The 25,694-nt window shown below is 36.8% G+C and overlaps 5 protein-coding genes across 12 annotated transcripts; 2 read left to right on the top strand and 3 right to left on the bottom strand.

Annotated features, from left to right (window-relative positions):
- Positions 1-1,291: 1,291 nt before the first annotated feature.
- On the top strand, positions 1,292-2,650 carry LOC143214733 (protein KTI12 homolog). The gene is made up of 5 exons (XM_076436078.1): positions 1,292-1,579; positions 1,654-1,915; positions 1,986-2,124; positions 2,244-2,306; positions 2,453-2,650. Exons 1-5 carry the CDS (start codon positions 1,417-1,419, stop codon positions 2,648-2,650), a joined length of 825 nt encoding a protein of 274 aa, XP_076292193.1. The 5' UTR covers positions 1,292-1,416.
- On the bottom strand, positions 2,312-8,048 carry LOC143214732 (carnosine N-methyltransferase). Of its 3 annotated transcripts, XM_076436076.1 has the most exons (9): positions 7,651-8,048; positions 5,963-6,192; positions 5,235-5,460; positions 4,796-4,953; positions 4,546-4,686; positions 4,312-4,474; positions 4,014-4,247; positions 3,728-3,926; positions 2,312-3,142 (listed from the first exon to the last, which is right to left on the bottom strand). In XM_076436076.1, the coding sequence occupies exons 2-8, from the start codon at positions 6,067-6,069 to the stop codon at positions 3,756-3,758; spliced, it is 1,200 nt and encodes a 399-aa protein (XP_076292191.1). In that variant the 5' UTR covers positions 6,070-6,192; positions 7,651-8,048; the 3' UTR covers positions 2,312-3,142; positions 3,728-3,755. The 3 variants fall into 3 exon arrangements, with proteins under 3 accessions (XP_076292191.1, XP_076292192.1, XP_076292190.1); XM_076436077.1 differs by having other exon boundaries at positions 2,312-3,926; positions 5,253-5,460; positions 7,651-8,044; XM_076436075.1 differs by lacking the exon at positions 7,651-8,048 and having other exon boundaries at positions 2,312-3,926; positions 5,963-6,255.
- Pip4k (phosphatidylinositol 5-phosphate 4-kinase) lies at positions 7,327-16,219 on the top strand. Of its 5 annotated transcripts, none has more exons than XM_076436071.1 (10): positions 7,327-7,422; positions 9,097-9,306; positions 10,153-10,250; positions 10,617-10,727; positions 11,636-11,821; positions 12,356-12,494; positions 12,571-12,870; positions 13,099-13,274; positions 13,345-13,487; positions 13,657-16,219. In XM_076436071.1, the coding sequence occupies exons 2-10, from the start codon at positions 9,169-9,171 to the stop codon at positions 13,842-13,844; spliced, it is 1,479 nt and encodes a 492-aa protein (XP_076292186.1). In that variant the 5' UTR covers positions 7,327-7,422; positions 9,097-9,168; the 3' UTR covers positions 13,845-16,219. The 5 variants fall into 5 exon arrangements, with proteins under 5 accessions (XP_076292186.1, XP_076292185.1, XP_076292187.1 ...); XM_076436070.1 differs by having other exon boundaries at positions 7,345-7,422; positions 9,023-9,306; XM_076436072.1 differs by lacking the exon at positions 7,327-7,422 and having other exon boundaries at positions 8,283-9,306; positions 13,426-13,487.
- LOC143214730 (kinesin-like protein KIF23) lies at positions 11,357-23,310 on the bottom strand. Of its 2 annotated transcripts, XM_076436068.1 has the most exons (15): positions 23,105-23,310; positions 22,366-22,938; positions 22,129-22,299; positions 21,862-22,060; positions 21,318-21,456; positions 21,055-21,254; positions 20,877-20,981; positions 20,708-20,793; positions 20,511-20,641; positions 20,216-20,319; positions 20,056-20,160; positions 19,843-19,989; positions 19,163-19,438; positions 18,862-19,098; positions 11,357-18,550 (listed from the first exon to the last, which is right to left on the bottom strand). In XM_076436068.1, the coding sequence occupies exons 1-15, from the start codon at positions 23,113-23,115 to the stop codon at positions 18,380-18,382; spliced, it is 2,655 nt and encodes an 884-aa protein (XP_076292183.1). In that variant the 5' UTR covers positions 23,116-23,310; the 3' UTR covers positions 11,357-18,379. The 2 variants fall into 2 exon arrangements, with proteins under 2 accessions (XP_076292183.1, XP_076292182.1); XM_076436067.1 differs by having other exon boundaries at positions 22,129-22,938.
- An 804-nt stretch (positions 23,311-24,114) lies between these two features.
- Positions 24,115-24,930, bottom strand: LOC143214734 (uncharacterized). Its single transcript, XM_076436080.1, has 2 exons — positions 24,675-24,930; positions 24,115-24,521 (listed from the first exon to the last, which is right to left on the bottom strand). The coding sequence occupies exons 1-2, from the start codon at positions 24,747-24,749 to the stop codon at positions 24,165-24,167; spliced, it is 432 nt and encodes a 143-aa protein (XP_076292195.1). The 5' UTR covers positions 24,750-24,930; the 3' UTR covers positions 24,115-24,164.
- Positions 24,931-25,694: the final 764 nt, after the last annotated feature.

Below are 25,694 nucleotides of genomic sequence, written 5' to 3' on the forward strand. Positions count from 1 at the left end.
ATAATGCCATGAGACATTTATTAATTCTAGCTACATAATTAATGTTTATAATAATTCCTTTTGCCAACGACGTGGACAAGTACTCTTATCTTAAGAGAATAACTATAACCCCGCACACGAGTGCGAAAACAACCAACGAAGCAGCTCACAAGAGCAATTATAATCCTGCATACGAGTGGGACGCTCAAAATGTAATTTTTATAAAGAATAAAATTGATAAATTTGAAGAAGACTCAATAGTCTTCATTGAAAGTCTCGATAAAAATTTCAAAAGTATGAAGGACGAGTTTAAAAAGACAAAAGAAGTTTTGAAAAATATTAGTAATCAAACTTACCGTTGTTCCTTGAATTGACAGTTGAAGGTAGGCCAGGGTAACTGTAGATGACCTCTAGTCCACCTCTGGTCCACCTCTGGTCTCTCCGGTTCTCCTGGCGCTCCTGGTCACGCAGCAGGTCCGCTCACCCCGCTTCCCCCGCCCCGACTGACTGACCGCCGGTGAACTCTCGCCGATCTGCCGAGCTCGAGCGGCGCCCCCCACTCCGCCGAATATCGATCGATGTCGATCGCCGTGACAATTATTGAAAAATTTATTATTTCCAGCTGGTTAATGTTTATAACAATTCTATTTGACAGCGATGCCCACAAGCAATCCCTTGGCTATCTGACCACCTAATTTTTTAGTCAAAGTGGCTAATAGTTTTCGTGATACGTAATAACTTTTAAACCATAACATTCGCACGCATTAATTTATTCGATACAATTCACAGATAAATTTATTATATCTGGCTGTTTAATGTTTATAACAATTCCTTTTGCTAACGATGTTATTATAACGAGCACTCTCTTGACCACCTTGCCTTCTAATTTTTTCGTAAAAATATATATATAGGCTATAAAACTCGAGATACAGATGAACATTCGCTCGCATTAATTTATTCAAAATAATAATTTTTATTATGTTTATTGTGATTTTTTAATTGCAATTGTTATTTTTATTACTCTTTATGTCAATTCTATACACTTTTATGTCAAGTCCACAGGCGTTCCTCTAATAAAGCTACTTATTAATATTAAATTTATTAGAATTATGTATTATACCGCATCGAATTTTAGCAATTTCTAATACATGGTTATATCGCGCGAGAAGCATCGGTTGAAGCTAGTTCTGATTTATGCCACAGGCTAGTAAAGGTTCTGTTTCATGCTAAAACATGCTGCTGCATGGTATAGTCAGTCGCTGTTTCGTGGTAAAAGCGGACTCTACGGTGCAACTAGGAGCTGTTCTGTGCTAAGCGTGAGCGTGCCAGAAAGTGGTGGCAACTCTGCTATGTATTTAAACAACCTCCTCAGTTTCGAAATATTTATTTAGGTTAAGACTTTTATTGTGATACAATTTTTTACATTACTTTCACACAATGCCATTAATCATCATAACCGGCATACCTTGCAGTGGCAAAACCACACGAACAACCGAATTAAAAGAGTATCTCGAGAATAAAATGGGAAAACGAGTGGAAGTGATAAACGAGATCGATTTTGTTACCAAGGCTGGCTACGATAAAAATACTTTCTACGCTGGTTAGAATTCGCCAATTAAACTGGTTTTTAAGAACAATCACAAGGAATCTTGATTATTACGATCTGCATTGCAGATTCGAAGAAAGAAAAAGGTGTGAGGAGCGATGTAAAGTCTGCAGTCCAACGATTGTTAAATATTAACGACGTTTTGATAATGGATGGCAGTAATTATATCAAAGGATATCGCTACGAAATATACTGCATGACAAAGTTGTATAAAAACCCTCAGTGTACAATTCATTGCGATATACCGATTGAACATGCTTGGTTGTTGAATGAAAAACGACCAGAAAATGAACAGTATAGCAGAGAAATTTTTGATGCTCTTGTTATGAGGTAAATAAAAATACATTGCAAAGAATCATTTTATTTGAAAACAATAAAATACACGTTACACGTTACGTAGGTACGAAACTCCGAATAGTAAGAATCGTTGGGACTCTCCGTTGTTTTCAGTGTCTACGGAGGACGAGTTAAAGTTCGATGAAATTTATAAATCCTTGTACGAAGTGAAAGCGCCGAAACCAAATTTGAGTACACAGTGTGTGAGTATTTACAGAAATTATTCTATCGAACTATATATATATATATATATATATATATATATATATATATATATATATATATATATATATATATATTAACGTTTTATGTAACATTTCAGCAACCACTGTCATCTACGAATTACTTGTACGAATTGGACTCGGTTACTCAAGAAGTGGTCAATGTAAGTTGTTTGAAGATTTTTTATTGGCTAAATAACCATGATAAATTTGCAGAAAATGATACTACAAAAGACTGGAAATCATAAGGTTGTACACTTATGATAAATTAATATACATGTTTGTTTTTTTTCTTGTTCTCGATATAAAGGCGATATTGTCAGCCAAGCAGTTGGGTATCGAAAATGATTTTAAAATACCGGACCACAATTTAACGGTACACAGGCCGTGTACAGCAGCTCAGCTTATGAGATTACGAAGACAATTTTTAACTTACAGTAAAATGCAACAAATTGAGGTGAATCAAATTGCAACATTGTTTGTACAATATCTAAATAAAAGTCTGTAAAGGAGAAAAACATATCGACATCGTCTTTCCACTATCTAAGTTTTTGTACCATAAGTGCTTTAAAAGTATTGTAATATTTTTTTTATAGAGGTAATTACACATTCGTCAAGATTTTTCATCGTATATTGTTTTTAATAAAAAATTATATTAATTACATTGTTAGGCCTAGCTTATTTTATAATTATTTTTGGCCTGCATGTGTATTTTCTATTGCAAAGGAAAACTTTCTTGCTTCGCAACGTGAACTTGTGATATTTTTAATAACATAATATCGAACTAAATTATCGTAAAATGGATACTGAAATTTGTGCGACTCTTTTCTCTTTTAATCTCCGAAAAAAAAGAAAATATGTAATCGAGAAGAAAGCAGAAACAATGTTCGAATTGCAAAAAAAAGGAACGAAAAGCACTGAAATTTTGAAATTGCATCTTCTTTGCAGTATTCTAACTTTCGTCAATTTGAGATAAAACTGGATAAGGCAACACTGGTTTCTGTAAAAATTTGTAACTAACATGTATTTTTTGGTAAGATGCATCTGTTAATCATTAAATAAATGGAAATCCTCTACAAAGCGAATGGAAGAGAGCATCTCGAATGGGGAAATGTTGCATATTATATTGTATATACATGCAACCAAATCTAGTTTGTTTTATTTTCATGTTATCACGATATTTGATAAATAATCGAAACAATGAACGTTTAATGATTATGCTAAATCACAAATATTGAACTCAGAAGAGAAATTGCAAAACTGTTATTAAAAATTCATTTTATATCTTGGACACGAGAGTCGACTTGCGTCGACATAATAAGAAAATAATTCTACTACTTTACTATTCTATTTGTTAACAATCGAGCGAATACATTCAGCTGTAAATTCTAATGAAATAAAATTTTCAGATAAAAAAATATCAATTTAATCTTTAACTGTCTTTAAAAGATTTCTTTCTTTCCATCTTTTAAACCCCAAGTTGCCTAATATCGACTTATTATTTATAAAGTATAACAGCTTTGCTTTTTTAATATAGAAACTATTATATATATAATGCATTTACAGTTAGATCAATTTTTCTTACGAGTGGAACACATCGGGTCGTCAATAGATTAGTTCTCTTGTTCCTGCATTCCATTACTTTCGGAACCGTTTCGATGACTCATATCGTTGTCTATGCGTCTTTTAGGCTTTCGACAAACAAAATATACGCTATTATATTCACATTGTAACATACTGTTAATATTCTGTGCATAGCGTGTTTTCACGCGTGTTTCTTCCTTCTGAAAACAGAGTAATAGTCATAATAAGTAAATACTACAATGTGCAACAAGTGTAGCATGTTACGATGATGTTAGAAATTTAATTACTTCTAATTGAAAACCAAATCCTTGAATAACATCGCGAACAACATCGTAACTTGGTTCTATTGAGTCTTCCATTGGCATATCACTGAAATGATACAACAGTGGTCCAAGATTTATCCATATACCTCCTGGTTTTAGGATCTTATAGATTGTTTCAATAAATTGTACAACATTATTTGCGCAATCTATAAAGAAACACGTTGCGACACAGTCCCAGTGATTGTTTTCCGTGTAAACCTGCAAAAATAAAGAATCTCCTGTAATCGTGTCTTCTAAAATTTTAAAGAACCATGAAACCCACCTCTAAAAAGTCCCCAGCTGCCATAGAAAACTGCGCGTTTTCTGGTAGATCGCTAGGATTCACATCAGGAAAAAATACAGCCTGAGTTTGATGCTCTGGTTTTAAATTATTCATGTACTGATGAACCCACGGATGTACTTGATATGAATTCACTCCCCTACATCTGCAACATTGTTACAAAACGTGTTAATAACGTCAAATATTAATTAAAACAACATCCATCGATATACTCACTTGTTTAACACGAAATGTGACGCGAACAGCATAAACAGAGAAAACTCATTCCCTTGGCAAACGTATCCTCGTCTTGCAATTTCGTACGCGAGTCTTCCTAATCCTGCTCCAGGTACTAAAATTTGCACTTCAGATGGTGTACTAGAAATTTACCTATCATTTCATACTTTTCTTAACTGTTTTAATACTATGGAGCAGACGCTTCGAGCAAAGATTCTTTTCAACGCATGAAATATTGAAATGTTCGTACCAGTATTCTAGAGGAAATTGATGCAATATCTCGTCTATAATAGGTTGATAACACGCGTTACGTTCTTCGGTCCCCTCGATGCTCCAATCGCGAACCAGCTGTTTAATCGTCGCTTGCACCTTTTCTTGATCAGCCATTACTGGACGAGGATTTAGTGTCTGCAATCAGACCTACCTATATTTTGTACAATAGAATATATTTTTATAAAAAAAGAAGCTTGTTAAAGTCACAAGAAAAAAAAGCTAAAGATCAATAAGAAAATCGACGTAGACGATACAGAAGATTATTTTTGCAAAATATAATGTTGGAAGTCACAGTTCACGAGACACAGAAAACAAATTCGTATTAGGGCGTTCCTAGCACAGGATTAATTGAATAAATCAATCGCAATATGTTTAAAACATATATCAAAACAACAGGATGTATACATGCCACACACCAGGTAAATTTTTCTTACACTGTCAGTCTGTGCACTAGCCGGGCTCACATTCTCAAAGATATGTGCAACGTCTTTTATGATCAACTTAATGATCTCGTCGTTATTTTCGATACATCGTTTAACTTCTTGCAGATGATCTTTGTACTTGGACAGAAGTTTCTGATGATGAGATGGTAGTGTCAACAAATACGACTCGGTCTTTTTTACCCTGGACAGCGAGTGAGTTCTGTAACAAGAAAGATTAGAGAAACAATTGGTAACGTTATGCCGAATTAGAATCATAATGTTATGCAACTGCAAGCCAAATATGCGAATACCAATTTTTAGGAGATAACAAATTGGTAAATTGCACACCGTTAAAAGATCTTATTGGACAAACCCAAACGGGAAGTAACTCATTATACACGGGTCGTTGAACTTTAGCTGAAAAGCTCAATGACACAATTTCGATCATAGATTTCTGTAACGATAGGAGAACAACATGAGCACAACACAAAATAAAACATCGCGTACCGCTGCTTCGGCGAAGGTTAAGTAATATCGTTGAAAATGTTCCGATGATGTACGGAAAATCGTGAACAATGACACATTGAGTTGTTGTCGTTGCAATGCACAAAGAAGAACGTAAAAAATGAAAAATAAAGATGATATAAAGATAAAGGCAAAATCGCCGTGCCGAGGATTGGAGCCACAGGAATAGTTGAAATGATTTCTTGTCGACTACTCACTTGTAATATTTGAACGCCGAAACGATTCGTTGAAAATGCTTCCTCTCTTCTTCGTCCTCGTATGTGTCGTGCATTTTTTTCGGATACGGATTTGACATTGTTTCCATTTTCCTATTCGAACGCGGAGCTCTATATTTCAATGAGTTTTTTAGCACGACGTTCAGTGGCGGCTTTCTTGGTGCACGCGTTACGACGCGTTCACATTATCACGATGGTTTCTCCCTTTAAGGCTGAACCGTAAACAGATTTTGCTTATCAATAAATGCATGATACAAAAGAAATTTATGTTTGATCGGAACGCATCGGAATAGTCTTTAATCGAAATAGTCTTTTAGGTATCGCGAGGTGACGAAATTTTATCGAATTCTATTATTACGAAGAATTCACACATATTCTGCAATATGTAGAAATATCTTATTGTTACATATAGTAATATCATTCGAGTGGATAAATGTACAATTAATGTTCGTAAAAAATAATATTGAATAAATATAAGTATTGAATGCATTATATATTTACACTTGAATGCTATATATATATACCCCGACAGCACAGTCTGCCCGAGCCCACCGCCGGACCCAGCTAGCCGAGCCCCAGCCCGACACGTTACGGGCTAACGCAATGCTTGGCTCAGCGTTGAGACCAAATCAGGACGATTTAGCCTGGCCCCTGTGCACAAAAGGGCGCGATTTTCACCTGCCGGGGGCTCGAGCCCAGAGCCTGACGGCCGGGCTGGGATTCAGCCTGTTTTTGAGAGGGCAGCACGGTATCACACTAATGTGGCCAATCAGTGCTTCGATTGGGCCCAACTTTTCTCGCGCATGCGCGACACAGGGCGGGTCGCATCAATGTGGCAGTACTTTGCAAATGCGTAGCAGTCTCCCTTGTTACCGACAAAAGTATAATAAGTTAATAAATAAGACCTTTGAGGGCGATTGCTGCCTAGATTGACCTTTATTTGGCGTTTTTGACTACTGAAAAAACCCGTGTTTGTATTATCACGCAATGAGAACGCGAATCCCGCACCCTTGCAATCTTGCAAATCGGCTGAATCCTAGCCCGGCCGGCAGGCCCTGGGCTCGAGCCCTCGGCAGGCGGAAAACGCGCCCTTTTGTGCACAGGGGCCAGGCTGAAACCGAGCCGGTGTGCCGTCGGGGTATATATATATATAACGCTATGCGGATAAATTGATCTCGATATATAATTATTTCCTAATTTAACAGTAAGAATTCTAATTAATAGCAATTGTTCGTCCATCTGTCATTTTTATATATTGAAAATAGAAATAAAATTGTGATAGATTGATAGAAATTTGAAAAATTAATGGATCATCTACGCATCAGCTGCAAAGCATAATATATGTATAACTCGGACACCCGGTATACTGCAGTGACACTGCATCGTGAGTCGCATTAAGGTAACTAAACTGCAAAAACCGTGTATCGCTTGAAAAAGTCAAGGTAAATGTTCGAGCATGTATTAAAGTATTCATAAAATGATTTTTATCGATCCACGAATCTTTACGGCGATGTTAAAATCGGTGGTTTGAAAATCAAAGAGAGTGCGTCTCCGTTTTAGTTGAAACTTTTGTACAGTTATAGAGTACGTTCTTCTGTTTACGGATATGTAGTATTATAGAGTCAGATACTCAATACCTGTCGACGTATTAATAATTAAAGTTTCATTACCACTTAAAATACTGTTGTGTCAAATCGTCTGCCAAACGTCACAATAGCTCAGCGGTAACGTGCTGAAATTCTACCACGTAGGTCGCAAGTTCAAATCTCATTTTTTGTCTTTTTTTTTTAATTAATCACATTTTACCTGATTAATTTGATTGGATTTTTTCGTGTCCTTCATACTTTTCAGGTTTATTTGAACGGTATACTTACTATTTTTGTATTTCTTACACAGGAAATAAATAACGAAGAACAGAGTTTTCATAGACATTTATTTTTAATCAGATTTACAAAACATTTGACATGTATTTTATGCGATATAAAAGAAATATAGATTTGAACTCGCGATCTACGCCGTACTATTCTAACGTGTTACTGCTGGAGCCACGTCGATACTCGTAACACCGTTTGGCGCAACTATATATTTTCAGCTGATAATCGTCAATATCTTGTAAAATATTGACTATTCGGCTCTGTAATGTGTGATACATTTTCGTAAACAAGAAATTAAACTCTACAAGCGTGGAAAAGTTTCAAGTAAATCTGAGACCGGAAGATGGTGCACTCTCCTTGTTAGTCGTAGGTCGTAAGGGAACGCTCATAGCAGTGCGGAGATATTGGCCAAGTTTTCCTGTGCATGCGCGGCGATTGTAGCATCAGTAAAGTAAAATTCTCGATAAATTAGGGTACCTCGATCACCCTGTAAAATTTTCAAAAAAGTGAAAAATTAATGTATATCATGTGTATTTGTGTATATACTATCTCTGAATACACATATAAAATATTAAAATTTTTTGTGTAATAATTGTGTGTACATATATGACCTTTTACGACTTTATTTGAAATAATTACCGAAATTACTTTCTTGCCAACCAAATACATAAAACAACGCAAAACTTTCCCGCCAATATCACGGCCCTGCTACCTTTTGTACGCGCATGCGCGATAAAACTTGGCCAATATCTCCGCACTCCGCAGATAGGCATAGGCGCGCGGTTTTGCTGGAAAATTTAACGCGGGGGAAATGCATCGCAGGCGTAATGAATAGAGGTTCGATTAAAATGCACGGACGAAATAATTAAATGGTATCGTATAAGATAAGGTTGTGACGAATCCACACGGTTGAACTTGGTTCGTCGTGATTGGAAACGGTGCCAAGGCGCAACTCGCGTATCCGCAGAGTTTCTATATAGTTATTGCAGGTGTAGGACATGCTTGTCCTCGCCATTTTTAAAAGGAGTATCTCAGTCGCTATTCAACCGCCGTGGGGTGCGTTTCGGTCTGTCTGCCGGTGGCGATTGTCACCTCGAACTTGAGCGACCGTCTTCCTTTTTTCTCTCACTTTCTCTCTCTCTCTTTCTCTCTCTTCTGCTTGTGTCAGAGAGCCTCGCAGAGCCTCGCGAGGGGATTCCGCGATGACGACAGTGTGAAGAGGGTTCCATTGGGTTTTTCTAGCGCGCGCGGCAACCGAGGTGTTTAACGAAAAAAAAGGTGTTCGTCAAAGAGGCACCGAACGCGAGAGAAACCATGTCCGGCATATCGCAAATGTCCAGCGGGCTGAGCAAGCTCAAAAAGAAACACTTCCGAGTGAAACATCAAAAGGTTAAGCTGTTCCGTGCGAACGAACCTCTCCTCAGTGTTTTCATGTGGGGTGTCAATCACACGGTGAGTACGAGGTGACAGCATCGTACGTCATCGAAATGCCATTTTTCTTCATCTATCGCGAAACTTTAATATAAATAGACAGGATAGTCGAATAGTTGGACATTCGTTTTTTCGTCGCGTTTCTGAAGCGTATTCTAACGATCATTTTTCTGAACGATAAGCTCCAAGATAGCTTCACAGAGAGAATTGTCCGAGGTGCACGATACCTCTCGGTCACCTTCGCCCTCGATACTAGCTAAAGTATTTCTGATTTATTTCACATTCGTCGTTAGAACGGTGACGTAAATTTGTTTTTGTCGGCGAGAGGGATCGGTCGTCGACTGATTTACAGTTCACCTTGCCGCGCGTTGTTTTTGCAAAATAGTGCGCGTCAGTTATTTACGTTTTAAGACCTTGTTTTGCGATTCTATTATAATTACAGTGAGGCAGGCCTCGCCGTTATTCGATTAACATTATTTTAATGAACGGTGGCTTCGTTGATCGAGACTCGTGTTCGATGATTTATTATCGATTACATCCTGTTATCGTGATAAACGTAGTTTCGCTGATACAACAATGTTCAATGATTATTGTGTGTTTCAATTTTATTTACATGCCATGATCGATAACTGTCCAGCTTTGAACAAAATATTTAGCAGCAGAGTTCGGTCGCAGTGTTTACGATAAACTATTCGATACCGAGGAAGTTCTATTTTACATAGTCATTAAGTGATTTGACATGATGACATTTTTGTGGACAGATGCATGATCTCATTACATGCGGGATGATTATGATAAATATTATGTACAATGAGTATATGCACAAACGAGTACATGACACGAATGTTATGTTTCTGTGCATTTCAGATAAATGAACTTAGTCATGTCAACATACCGGTAATGCTCCTGCCAGATGATTTCAGAGCCTATAGCAAACTGAGAGTGGACAATCACCTTTTCAACAAGTGAGTTCCGTAATATCTAACGGCAGTATTCCTGTAAACGGAAAGCAGTACAAGAATAAAAATGCGAATTAATATGTTTCAAGCATCCGGAGATGCGAGATCAGTGTTTTCTCCAATATAAGAATGAAATTGTAAAATTAAAGCATACCGCCGAGGTCTATTCTAAATATATCGCTTAAATACTGAATTAGTAGGTTGGTCACTGCTTTTAATAATAGAATCAATGAAGGTCCTTGTGATCCAAGGTTCTGGTTAATGCAGAAGATAGCTTTATCTCCAAATTTGAGAGTGAAAGACTGGTGTACATATCGGTATTCCGACAGCATTATATGCTTTCGCATTTATGCAAATTATTTTATGTTTTAGGGAGAATATGCCCTCTCACTTTAAGATCAAAGAGTATTGTCCGTTAGTATTCAGAAATTTAAGGGAAAGATTTGGTATAGATGATTTGGACTATAAGGAATCTATGACAAGGTAAATGGTAATTTATTTAATAGTCTGTATCTTATTGTATAATTGTTGAAGCTGTAAATATTAGTTTAAATGTCTCTCTAAAGTAGCAACATACTTGGTCTCTATTCGCAATGCATTTTACAGATGAGAAAAAAAAGAGATAAACAAAACACTTTTCAATACACTTTTAGATGCCTTCGTTTCTATTACGTTGCACTGCATGCTCAAGATATGTATTATGTTACACGATAAGCTTTATGTCGGAACCTACAATAGCGTTGGTGTAAAGTTATATATCCGTGTATGTATTTAATTCTGATAAGTGTTCCTCTCAGTTCTTTCTGCTACAAAGTATTCATTTATTTATTTATAGAACATTGCAGATTTAGAGGCTTTACTTGATACAACCTTGAGGAGAGATAATCCGCAGAATGACTCATAGGCAAAATAATTGTAAATAAACAATTTTATCTTGACACTCGATATCGGTTTGAATTGAAATGTTATGAGAAGGATTTCTTTTCTGTCATGATATCAATAACATTTTCTATTAATGAAAGCGCATACCTCTTGTGTTTGTATAGTTTTGATGTGTCTGAAATTTCGATAAAATTTTGCTGCATCGCGAACACCGTTAATCTCTGAAACAATGGTCGAGAGATAAGAATTTCGAGAAATTTAGAGAGATTCGAACAGCGCAGTAATACAATGTTCTTTTTACAAGGCATGCAAACGGAAGTGTATTGCTAGATATGAAATTTTTGTGACTAACATTATTTTCTACATAGAAAGAAGGAGTCTTGTAAAAGAAGAGTATTTATTATACAGAATATTTGTTATACATTGAAAAAAAAAATGGTACTCTACATTTGAAAGCATTAAGCAACAATTGCTGACAGTCGACTGTAATACATAAATTTTAATGCTAGATGTCGGGCATTTAATCCTTCGCAAACAGAGAGGCGTTTGGATTTGACTGGGAAGGCTCGTGAATTGGTTCACCGCTCTGCTACTGCTCCTTCGATAACCCTTTCTCCTCCTACTCCTATTTTTTCACAAATTCCAGTCCTAACCAAGCCGCTACGTTCCTACAGTTTTAAGCCAAAGCGTCTGAGGTTAGCCAGTCTTGATTTTTCAGTTTCTGCGTGTTGCTTGTGGCTAACTTATTTCCATGAGTTCCTTATTAAAGATAAAGAATCGATTCCAAGGAACCCACAGCATATACATTACTTCGCCGTACTGTTATCAGACACAAACAATATATTTAATCATATGTTATTGCAGTATATCGTAGATTAGATCCCATAAGTTACATTTCAAGGCATGCTTTTCTTCTAACTTGATGTATTTTTTAATTTGTATTCTAGGTGGTTGACAGACGTTGTTTACATGGTTTTGTTATCAGTTTTTTTTTCTCTCTCCATTATAGTACACAATGTAGTATGCGAGTAATTAATATATCTGTTTTGTTTCGCATGTGAAATGTAATAGATGTAGACTAATAAGGATTGGTGTCCTAGAAAATGATAAAAAATAAACATAGCGTGCTTCGACGTGAGAACAATGAATGCTTTATCCACTACAAAAGAATGTTATCCCGCTGCTGCTAGTAATCCGGAATAAATAATCGGTATACTCTCTAATTTCAGATCACAGCCGATATTGGAAGACTCCTCGGGGAAAAGCGGCGCAAAATTTTATCAGTCCTATGATAAGTTGTTTATCATCAAAACTCTTACGAGCGAGGAGGTCGAAAGGATGCATTCGTTTCTGAAACATTATCATCCGGTACGGAGAAATCATTTTCACAGTAAGCTCGTGTATTGTCGCCAGAGGTGTGCAAAACTAACAACATTACTTTCAGTATATTGTCGAAAGGCATGGGAAAACATTGTTACCCCAATACCTCGGCATGTATCGTTTAACGGTCGAGGGGCTCGAACATTACGTTGTTGCCATAAGAAACGTATTCTCGAATCACTTAACGACCCACAAGAAGTTTGATTTGAAGGGTTCAACCGTAGATCGTGAGGCGTCCGACAAAGAGAAGGAGAAAGATTTGCCAACGTATAAGGACAATGATTTCGTTAAGGAAGGAATGAAAATTTATATAGGTGAAGAAGCAAAAGCGAAACTTATAGAGACGTTAACTGCTGATGTCGATGTGAGTTCCTCCCCTTGTATGGATCGATAGAAATTCTTTTTCGATTCTGATAATAATTAGACTCCGGATGTTTATGCAAAATAAAAAGTTTGTGCATCAATTGCAAGACACAAGACCTAAAAATGAATTTTCATATAGTGAAAATAATATATTAATACTCTTCAAGTCTTCTAATCTTGTCACCATTTTAAATTGCACCTATTGATAATTGATGAATTGCTTCCACAGTTCCTAACGCGATTGCACTTAATGGACTATTCTTTGCTGCTCGGTTTGCACGATTGTGCAAGAGCTGAACAAGAGAATAGAGAGCGTGCGGAGAGGGAGGAGGAGGAGGAAAATCACGAGGACGAAGAGGATAGTGAGTCCGGAAGTGGATTGGACTCTCGAGGTCCGATGGGAGAGTAAGGATCACTTAATATATTCGTGAAATGTTCCTCATTCAATATTTCTAATGTTTGTTCTATCGTTCAGCCGTTTATGGGGTTGGAGTGGTGTTGCTGGAATGGCAACACCACCTGAATCACCTCATGCTCCGTTGAATCGTGACACCAGTCTACAGTACGAAGATGCAATAATTCCTCAATTAGATATTTACGCGATACCTAGTAAAGAAGGTAATATCTCTGTGTTTGTTGAAAGTGGTGTAAGTTACTCCACATTTGAATATATTAAAAACTATTGCTCTATTATAGAACAAAATGTTTCATTTCTTTTGCTTGCACCACTTTCGTAATTATTTATCAAGTTATTTGTCGGTCTTTTAACGTTGACGCGTTGTTCCAGGTGCACCCATGAAGGAAATTTATTTTTTAGCCATAATAGATGTACTGACACATTACGGTGTTCGTAAACAAGCAGCGAAGGCAGCTAAGACAGTGAAATATGGTGCTAACGTCGATGGTATATCAACCTGTGATCCAGAACAATACGGCAAGCGATTTATAGAGTTCATGAGCAAAGCTATAGAATAAGCTCGTTGTTCGTTGTTGCTATGCTTGTAAATTTGGATCGCCCTTTTGGAAGAATCGTGACGGTATTGTCGCTTTTAACCGAGAGAGAAACATCACCTTGATGTTCTTGCGTTCACGAATCAAGGTAGTGGGAGGTTTTTAGTGCATTGAATGGTTTGTTCTTCGCACGTTGATGTTTCGACCACGAAAAAGTGTGTGTGTGTTTTTTCACACGGTGCGTCAGTAATGTCGTTACCGTCGAGTTGTCTCAGTATTCCTTACGACATTCACAATGGAATTAGAAACGTAACAAATCCGACGAGATATCTCTCTCGCAAAGAATTTTGTTCGCGGAGGAATGTTTGTTACCTTTTCTAAATAGTGACATATTTTTCTCAGTATTTCGCTTACGTTTCCACAGTCACGCTTACCGAACCACGATACACGGTTCTCGATTTTCTGTTTTCTTCCCGATCAATTCGTTCGGTCCATGATTTTATTACCTTCGGTGCATTATGTGTACAGACGTATGCGGAACACCGCAGAAATATCAAAGTAATTTAATGGCGTATCTGTTATATACAAAAAAAGGATACGTTGGTATTTGTTGGTGTTATATTCGCACAGTTTGCTCCTCGGAGAAGTGATTCGAGAAAAGACGAAACACAATCTTTGAAGCGCTGTGTCACGTGAAACATTGGCATCATCGACGATGACGACAACAGAAAATCTATCTTACCTATGTCATGCGTTATATTGTTGGTACACATGATGTATAATGAAAGCTGAATTAATTACCGTCAATCGACGGTAAGGTTACAAGTAATTTAACACGTAACGCTAGTTTACTGGAAATTTGAAAAAATTAATGTTGATGTTACACATACATATATAAAATAACCTCAAGCGAGAAATCCGTTTGAAATGTTCCGCGAAGGAAGCCTACACCTATCCGTAAAGAGCCTCTCCAGTTTCATAAAGAAGTATCAATAATGCTTCTGGTCTAGCGTCTGTGGTATTATCTGGAATGTTTACATTTCGAGTTAGAAACATAATATATATATTAAACGAGAAGTAATATATATATTATAATACGCGCAGAAGATACTACGTATATGTATAATATATATGTACGCGCATCGTACCTGTATATTATATATGTATATAAATATACATATATCCTATATATGTATGTATGTGATAAGAGCTTGAAACTTTAAGAATTACGAGTAAATGTTAAAAGTCTGTAAATGTCACCTCCTCGGTCGTTTTTCAGTTACCGCGAGTCGGTGTTAAGGTCATCGATTCGCTTTAGTTCGTCGAGTGTATTTACAGGGAACAAAGCGAGTCGTATGTATTATGCACGATTTATGTCTCCTTTCACTCGTGAAAGTGCTCAAAGTTAGCCCGCGTTTCGATTATTAGAATTTAAGAAGAACCTGAACGGCATATATGTATACTCTATTTTAACGCATTGAGGGTGGGACGCCTCGGTTGTTCTCCTCCTGAGACTATACGTATTCTTTCCCTTGAATGTGTATCGCGAATTGACTCGGTAGTTTCCAGAGTTCTGCGAGAACTCGATGATCGGGCTGGATCGGGCTCGGGAATTTGTAGATCCTCTAATATATCAAAATTCCCAAAAACTTTGGGGATTCCCGAAAATTGTCGACAACTCCGATACATTTCAACACCCGAATACGCTCGGGCATCGAATTTTCGAGAACCTGTCCTGATCCCAACTAAAGTTCTCGACCCGTCCCGAGATTTTCGTGTTCTCGCATGCCTCGAGTAGTTTGTTAACGGTACACGACTTTAGTTAAGAGTGGATAGTCTGACAATAATTGTTTAGAGAACTGTATCTCGGCTGTTAGCGTTGCCATCGCCACTGAGCGATCGTTTGCGCGTGACGACTGATATTTCCACAGATGTTGTAGCTCTCAATGTTGCCATGAAATTCTCTACTTATTTAAAGAAACAAAACCATATAAAAGTGGAATATTATTTCTAACGCTCTTAAGTCTACTCAGGGATACTTTCCAATACAGGACTGCACACACACACACACACACACACACATACACAGACAGACATAAAGAAAGGGAAATGTTAATGACTGGTTGTACTCTGTTCTCAATGCGTTAACTTTACAGCGCAACTTCAGCTGCACAAGAACTCGCTTAACAATTTCTATGCAGGTCGACTTTTACTATAGCTTCACAGTTTTTTTATTCGGTGAACTTGTCTTGCAACAACTAGGTTCTAATGGACAATATGCTAAGGTCGCACGCGCGCGCGCGCCCCGTTTGTACTTGGTGGTCAAAGCAAAAGGGAGAATGCATCGTCGCATAACACTATCATCTTTAAATAAACAAGATATCCGATTTTTTAAATAACTTGTTACAATTATGCCCTCCTTTACAGCGTCACCGGTTTTTCTGTGGCTAGTGTCGCAATTCGGTTGCTGCAGAATTCGCAACGGAGCTTTTCTCAGCTTCCTTGTCATTCCTTGAATCTTCAATCTGTTGATGTCTGTCGAGCGATCCAGGATCATTCAGGATGTTCTCGCACAGTGTGTTCTTTCGTGACAATCCGCTGATCGAAGATCCTGGTGGCTTCATCCTCGCGATACTTCATCATTTCTGTCAGCTTTCGGGATACGTCGGTTAGCTGTCCGTAAGTAAACATCCTGTACAGGTCTAGCACAGTTACTAAAGCATCTCAGCGCGTGCTGAGAATGAACATCAATGTTTATCCAATTTAGTCGACGCAGTCTCTGCTTCTCATTTTAAGCCTGCTTCTGTGTACGCAGGAACAGATATTATACTGGGTGGTCCGTCTAAAGATAGTCACCTAAATATCTCCTCCAGTCGTGATAGTATAACAAATATTTTGTTCGTAATACCCTCTATATCAGGACTGGTTAGGATTACCAGTCATCCGGGTTTGTTGGGGCCAATCCCTGGATTCTAATTTTTAAACAAATGGTAAAAGACTAAATTATTAATTTTGTAGAAAGTACTTTCACCGTCATCTTCTGCGTAAGTGTAGTGGGTGAAAATTGGAATGCTGTTTCGCATTACTTCTTGACGGAAGAGCATAACGTTCCTTGTTGTTTGACAATGGACTCAAGAACCGGTTGCTACAGTTGCTAGTGCTTCGCCTTAGTTTTTGCAATTGATGCGCAGTGTACGCTGCACTTTGCGAACCATTGTTGACCCTCTTATCGTTGAAACTTGTTTGGTGTGACCTGTCCTTTCAGTTCCTCTCGCTATAAGTAATTACGTCATGTCTAGGGATAATCGAAGCATTCCAAAATTACTCTGTTAGTTCTAGAAATATGGGCTATCGAGTTCTCTTCGTTTGTAACTTTGCTACTGGTTATGGATTCGACATTGTACGTTCTGCTGGATTGACTGCACGATTTCTGTTTTCGAGGATGTGTATCAACTATGACGTCAACATGGCGAACGAACCATTCTCCCTCACTTTTCGCGGTTACCTTTGGTTGCCCGGGTTAGACAGCGCGTAGGTACTTGACGTTGTTAAAGAAACCGATCGTAATATGTAACGACTAATTACTTTAACTAATTAAGGTATTCATCTAGTCTCGATACTTTATATATGATTTTATACGTTGCCAACGCATCGAGAGGATAAGCGAAGCGAACACGAAACAGAAGAGTAATGTAACCCATTATTGCTGATGACACTCTGTACTATACAATAACGTTATTAGTTGCAAGAGTACGCTCAATTTCTGTAATGTTGTAGTATCTGAAAGATACAAAAAAAGATCAAGAAAATCATCAAAAAGAATAATGAAATACTATAAAACTATTTCTGTCGCATACAGTTTACTGCTACGCGGTAGCGAATTTTTTGAATATATATATTTTTTTTATTGTTGAACGACTTACTCACATTATTACCGAAAGCGTTCGAAGAAAAGGAAAAACATTGAAGATGGCTCTTCAACATAAATTCTCATCATTCGCACCGTATAATGTAGAAGCTGTTCGCTGTTGGCAATACATATCCAGGCTTCTGTTGTCCTAACGTTTGTATTATTTACAGAGTCTGCGTTGTATAAGCCACAGGAAATAAATGGACGTTTATCGCTATACGGAATTATATTATATAAAAAGAAACACAAGAAGACAGAACAGATGTTAGGCGAGAATATCTTTAATTTAATTTGCTAAAGTTCGTTTGTAAGCTAAAAAGATATATCTTAAGTAACGATATACTTTGAATTATAAACAGTTTAATTATATACTTTCAGCTAGAAATAATAATTCGGTAACAGAAAAATATATATATTTCGCTATCAAACGAAAAACAAACAAAAACTATACTAAGCACCAATTTGTACACGCTTATAAACTGATTTGTACTTTTCGTTATTGCATAAAAGGAAAGAAAAAATAGAAGAGAAAGTCCATCCCTTCGTCACTTTGGTCTTTGAATACATACGTACTATGTAACTAATCTTATTCCTGATAAAAGAAAGTCTTCGTCTCCATTTCGCGACACGAATATTTATCTAATAAACCTTAAACGCGAGGTTTCTTCGTGTTATTCTCTTCTGGACTACTTTGAGCTTTCTTCTCCGGACTGAAGAAGCTGCTGCGTTTTCTTCTCGGTACAGGCGACACTTGCTTCAAGTGTTCCATGTCGTTAAACACCACTTGGGCACCTCCTCCGCTAGTTGGTAAAATATCGCCCTATAATACAAGGATTATTTATAGCTTACACTGTATAACTTATAGAGTTGTACAAGCATTTACACGAAATTATAGATTCGAAAAGAAAATGAAAGTTTGTTGAAGCGTTATCTAGTCTTATTACCAGACTGCGGATCTTTATGCAAAATAAAAATTGTCTGCGTCGACTGCAAGAAATAGAAACCGAATAGAATGTTCTTTCTTCCCCTAATAATTTTAATAATCCCCTACGATTTTGAACTTCATCTACTCAATTTTGCTGTAAGTGCATAAAGATCCGCAGTCTAATCATTATTACTATGAATACTAACTTTGTACAATTTCGTTTCAAGTTCACCGTCGTCATCTTGCTCCTGTGCGACGAGACAATACCTAGACACCCCGTCAGTGATGTCTCTCGGGTCTGTCAATTGTGTTAGGTTTCGTTTGTGTCGTAGAAGCGGTTGGAGGATAGTTCCAACTGGAACCAAGCCAGAAGGCCGGTGATCTACCCATCTCTCGGCGCTTTGCGATCGTCTGTACCGCAAGTTTACTACTGGAATTCTTTCCTACAGATTGTGTAATTGGAAGGTCAAAGGTAACAATTTTAATTAACCAATAGCGTAAACTTACCGTTGTACCGATCTTGGTATCAACTTGGTCTTCGATCTGAACGGTGGACGGTGTTCTCACGCAGTCTTTTGGTGTAGCTGTGCTAGAAGACGCAGCTGCTTCTGATACTGTCGCGGGATTAGCAATAATTGTGGGCGTTGTAGGAATTTCTGTATCACTCGATGTTGTTACTGGAATTGACTCCTTCGATTCTGTTTTTCCTTCAACACCAATCTCGTCGTCGTGTAGTATCTGTTTCATTAGCTTCAACTTCTCATCCTTCTCCTTCATTTGACTCTAATAAACAAGTAGAAACTACAGTCAGTCTCGTAATCGATGGCACACACTTTATGGAATAACTTTTCTGCCGAACTAGATGATAAGTAGACTGTGGATGTTTACGCAATTTTCTTTGTAGGCAAATTTTAAGAAAGTGACATTATGTAAAATGTTATTTTCAGTGGTAGAAGTCTTTGTAAACCTGAAATTAATAAAAATCGTACTAAATTCTGCGGAATTTTATTTTCTAGCATTTTTTGAAGCCATAAATGCATAAAGATCCGCAGTCTAATGATAAGTAATGACAATTTTGGAAAACTTGCGTGTAGTCTGAATTATGCAAAGAATAGCAAAGGTTGCTTTTCACAGCCCTTTCGTTCAGGCTTGTAACGAAAACTTTAAGAATGTCAAACTTCGTCTACCTGAAGAATTTCACGCTGTCGTCGTAATTTAGTTTCCAACTCCTTGCCCATCTTATCAGTCTCTATTTGAATCTTACTAGTATACTTCTCCTTAACCTTCTGCTTGTCTATTGCACGTTGATTGAGTTTCATATCCTTGTTCTTCAGCTGTGAAAAAATTCATTAGTATCTCGTTTAACAAAAGACAGGAATTACAACGTCAAAATATGTTACCTCTTCTTTCATGTGTCTGATTATGTCGTTCGCGCTGTTCAATCTGAACAGGAGAGTGTCAATTTGCGATTCAGTTTTGCAAATGTGGGATTCCAAAACAGAGATCTGTAACAATAGAATTGTTATCCTTGAAACGTTAGGTAGTTCTTTAAATACATACCTTTTTCTTTTGCTGGTCGCCGGACGTTCTCAACGCAGAATTCTCAATTCTAAGGGACACGTTCTCCCGCTCCATTTTTACCAACATGTTCCTGAAGTTAGTCTCTGGAAAAATTAGTTGAACATTCATTTACAGAAATATATCACCAGCGGACTGCGGACTTTATGCATTTATGACAAAAATGAGTAGATGCAATTTAAAACAGTAGGGAGAATTAAAATGATTAAAGAAATAGTGAAATGTCTATTATTATTTCGCATAAAAATCCATAGTCTAATTATCAGCGTGTAGTTACGTTTCTGTTTTAAATCCTCTTGCAAGACATTGCGTTTCTGAATGCGCGTTTCCAGGAATCGCATCAGCGTGGTTATTATTTCATCATTGTGCGGACTCGTTAAGTCTGTATTTGGGAACGGTCCTCCGAGACTGCAAGAAATTTGACGTTACAACAAAAATAATATTTCCGACTTCGTCTAGCGTTAATCGATGTACCTGTACACTAAACCTAAATCAACTTCCAAGTCGCCAGCGGCTGGGTTACCGGAAGATTCTAATCTATTCTTTGCTTCTTTAAATATCTATGTTGGAAACAAAACAACAATAAACAAAACACATGCGAGCATTCGAGTCGACTAAATTTAAAAAGATATATATTTTCTACTTTATTGGCTTGTCTTCTGCCAGGCGTGTATCCTAGATCTAATTTTGAAGTCGCGGAATTCGTCACTTGCACTTCTTGACTGACTTCAGCGAACTTCATTACTTGCTGTGTTAAAACAGAAACTGTAATTAGTACGCTATCAATGTATTTTGCATTCAATTTTAGAACGACTACTCACTATAGTTTCATCGTAGTCATCGACTCTAGGGTTAACGCAAACGATCATTCTAACAGTGCCTTCGCCATCGAAATAATTCTTGAAAAGATGGGTTACTTTGGACTCTCGATACGGGACTATTTTATTTATACCCTGGGTTTGGTTCTCGCGTAGCAATTCAAGGCATGTTCGTAGAGTCATCAGCGAGTTGTTTATGTTTCCTATTTTTATAGAAGAGTTTTATGTAGATGACGAAATGAATAACATTGATATTTAATATTCACCTGCTTCTCTGAGTCGTTGACCGGTGTTCTTGGATCGATTTGTACGTTCGCTTCCAGCTAAATCCACCAGCGACAATTGACTAATGCAAATTACCCGTTTATCTTGCACTATTTGTTCCCCATCCTTATCTAAAGGTGCCTAGCGAAAGACAATGTTCGATTGGTATAAATTACATAAATAGTATACTATTAAAAATAAAAATTGTCTGCATCCATTGTAAGAAATAGAAACTAAAGTGAATGTTATTTCTTCCCTTAACACTAAACCTACCGAGCCTCAGAAGTAACTGGAACATGTTCCCTTATAAAAATGACAAGATTGATTTTATTTACACTTTGTGCGGCTCCTATTGTAATGCATGCTCTACTAAAGATATCTATACAATCATTTCTTATGAAATCATTTTTATTATTTCAATAATTGTAAAATAAACAACCTGGAACTGGTCATTTTGACCAGTGGTGGTAGGTTTAGTGTTAATGATTTACTCAATTTTGCTATAAATGTATAAAGATCTGCATTCTAATTATTAGTTTGTCTTACCTGTACAAGTCTTATAGTAAAAACGCTATGAGATCTACTCGATTCAGCGTTGAGAGCTGTGTACGCGATATGTCTTTTACGCTGACCTCTCTGGAACACTTCGAACGCTTCTCTGGCGCTTTTCACTTCTACCTCTGTGCAGCCATGAACGTACATGTTCCTATTCCCATCTTCTCGAACGATTTTACTCTGCAAAGGCCTAAATTTTCCAAATTCTTTTGTAGATCAAATCAAGTTTTAAGCATTCCTCTAAGGATTAACACTTACTTTATTCTACCCTCGGTATCCTCCAGTAAATCATACACGCTGTTATTATAAATTTCTATATATGTTATGAACACAGCATATGCATTGTCTTCGTCAATCATTAAAGTTTGCGATTCATCAGTTTCAATGGAACCACACTCGTTATTATTTGCTTCATTGTCGGCTTTAGCCCTGCAAATTACATATATTAAATAGCAAAGAACAGTTAACAATAATTGTCTATTAGAATAAACATACGTTCTAGGAGTTCTCCCATTCTGAACAATGGCAAGCTTTTGAAGCTCGCTTTGTCTATCTATCGACGCGTCCGTGTCGGATTGCACATCGAATCCGTTTAGTTTGTCCGGTTTGAAAACAAACTTTCTCGTTTGGCAATTTGCTATGCTGTTAAAAAGAACATCCAAACTTCGTGGCATGATGCCCGCATCGTATTCGTTTCCTGACATGGTGTACGTCTTGCCGCTACCAGTTACTCCGTACGTGAAGAGTAAACTATTTTTACCGTTGATCAGATTCTTGACTAGTGGAAGAGCGACTAATTCGAATACATCTTTCTGAGGAGCGTTCGGGCAAAAGACACGACTGAAGGATGTCTGGATGATTTTGTTCCCGACGCGACTGCTTGTCGCCGATTCTGGCGGACTGATCACCAGGCTTGTGTCCGATACAATTTTTATGCAAGACACGTCGTTGTGATGACCCATCATCGGTTTCAAACGGCAGAAAACCCTGACGGCTTCTTTGTAAGCTTCGCTGTCGCATTTCATGCGGCTTGTGCACTTACGAGTGGCAACAGGTGGTTTGGAATTCCTAATAAATGCAGGAATTGCGGATTATGTATATATTATTATTGGATTATATATATAACATTCGAAAACATACGTATGTAGATTAAAATTTCTGCGTTGTTCAAAATTTTGTTTACACGTTGAAAACGTGTAATAATTCGATTTTACTAGGTTGATTCAGTACTTACGCAGATTTCATTTTGTAAATAAATAGTCAATCGGCAGACATAAAAGCTGAAACACGTTTCCTTATGGAGTATTAAGTAATTCTGTAATTATTTGATTTAGTTTATCTGTTTGCAACAACCGCCGTAACAGTAGTTTTGTTAAACAAGTTTAAAATTCAAACATGTGTACCGTGAAGTCGCCCATTGTACATGTTAAGGCACGTTTGCATCATATTATTGGGAATAGAAATAGAAACATCACTCTGGAAAGATGAATGCACCTTTAAATGCACATTTAAATTGATTAAAGATATTCTGAGAATATAATATGTATTTTTGTATGTGTATAAATTGAAATGTGTTTTGATTCGTGTTACTCGCTAACAGTGTTACAGTATCGAAACATTAAATTTAGTATTTCAAGCATAAACAAAGTCTACACTATATATATATATATATATATAGCAAATATTTATATTTTGCATTGACATATAGTTATATTGTCGAATAAAAATTTATTCATAATATGTTGGATTCATATATAAAGTCCCATGTAAACAGTTACATATCATATGTATATGTGGTATATGTATTTACATATAGGAAATGGAGTGCGAGTATCTCTGGTGTATAATGTATAAAATTAAAAAACCTTATAAGAGAAATATCAAAGAATTTGTAATTATTATTGTAATTTTTGGAATTAAATTTATAACATTCAGTTTTTACGTTTTTATTATAACGAAATCACGACCGGAAACATTGTATATGCGCCATCTAGTGATAAAAATATGAATATAAATAGTATCAAAAATATAACCTGGTGATTCGAACATTTTTTCTTTAGATTTCAGTAAAAATTTAAACGATCTAAAATCTGCAATGCAAATTACTGGCACAAAAGCAGTCCAACAATATTGTAATGACAATGAAATAAAATTCCTTCATGATTACGTAATCATTATATAAATCATTTTCAACAGTTCGCTAATCGAATGATTAAAAGAACGGGGAAGGGGTTTAATCGAACATTTTACTAGTAATAAAAACTTTATTGATTAGATCCTATGAATTATGTTCATTAGCGACCTGTTTTAGCTTTCACCACTGCGCTCATATGAGACCCATCGCAGAAAGGTCTATTCGAAGTTTGTTTACAATTGCATAACCAATAATCCTTAGTTTCTTTAACCTTAAAAAGTATGGGCCTTTGTTTAATTTTTAGATAGATATTTCTATGAGTACCGTCGCAGAAAGGTTGCGAATGACTATGACCACACAGACACCATGAATATGTTTTTTTAGCTTCGCATCTGTATTTGAATGGTTTATTATCGTATATAACTCCGTTACGAGGTTGATCGTTCGCACTGTAATATTTTCTTATTTCATTCGTCGGAATTTCCGTATCTTCCTCCAGTTTCGTAGAATATCTCACCTGAAATATAACAGAACATTCATTTAGAATACTGCGAAACACTTTGTAATACGTATAACCTAACAGTAAGCTCAATCTCATGTATAGATTGATCAAAATGTTGATATAGCTAATTGTTTATTGACACAACGTTTTAATAGTGAGATCACTTACGGTTTGGCATTTAGAAACGTTAAGTGCACACCGTGAAATTCTATTTAACACTTTGATACTCATTGTAGTGATCATTCCACCGGAACACAGCAGACGAAATAATTGTTCAGTTCATTGCGACTATCTGAGAAAATATTATCTCACAGATGAACCGGAGACCGTGGATGGTCAAATATTCAATAAAATTGTTATTCAAGGGCTAAAAAAATTGGTGGGTCTATACTGGAGAATATGTATTATACAATAAAGATAATTTATTCATGCAAAATAAAGAGTATCAAATATTTATTACAGCAGCAAATGATTCGTGCCGCTTCCCTCATAAGACGCAATGCAAATTCCGGCACGAATTATTTGCTCTTCCTAAACGTCCGTACAGCGCCATTTCGTGCAGCGGCAAAACGCTCAAACTGTTAGCCAAATGTTACCGACAGAGGTTCTGGTCGGTTACAGCGCCATCTAGAGGTAGATCCGGAACTAAATTTGGTTAACAGTTTGAGCGTTTTGCCGCTGCACGAAATGGCGCTGTACGGACGTTTAGGAAGAGCAAATAATTCGTGCCGGAATTTGCATTGCGTCTTATGGGGGAAGCGGCACGAATCATTTGCTGCTGTAATAAATATTCGATACTCTTTATTTTGCATGAATAAATTATCTTTATTGTATAATACAGATTCTCCAGTATACACCCACCAATTTTTTTAGCCCTTGAATAACAATTTCATTGAATATTTACCCATATAAAAGCGGCACGAATCATTTGCTGCTGTAATGAATATCCAATACTCTTTATTTTTCATCGATAAATGTAAATATAATGTGTCAGGGAATGTTAATGATAACCAATTAATTTCTGGCAGAATTTACTGAAAATTGTTACGGTTAGAAATTATTCACAGATATTTATGCAAGCCCCACGAATGTTGTAATACACGTGTATGTAGACTGAAGCAGCGACTACGTATAAGAAGAGACCTATCATCCAATGTATTTTTGCGGCATATTATTTCTAGCCGGTTA

This window comes from Lasioglossum baleicum, chromosome 13, assembly GCF_051020765.1.
Source record: "Lasioglossum baleicum chromosome 13, iyLasBale1, whole genome shotgun sequence".
Classification (NCBI taxonomy): domain Eukaryota; kingdom Metazoa; phylum Arthropoda; class Insecta; order Hymenoptera; family Halictidae; genus Lasioglossum; species Lasioglossum baleicum.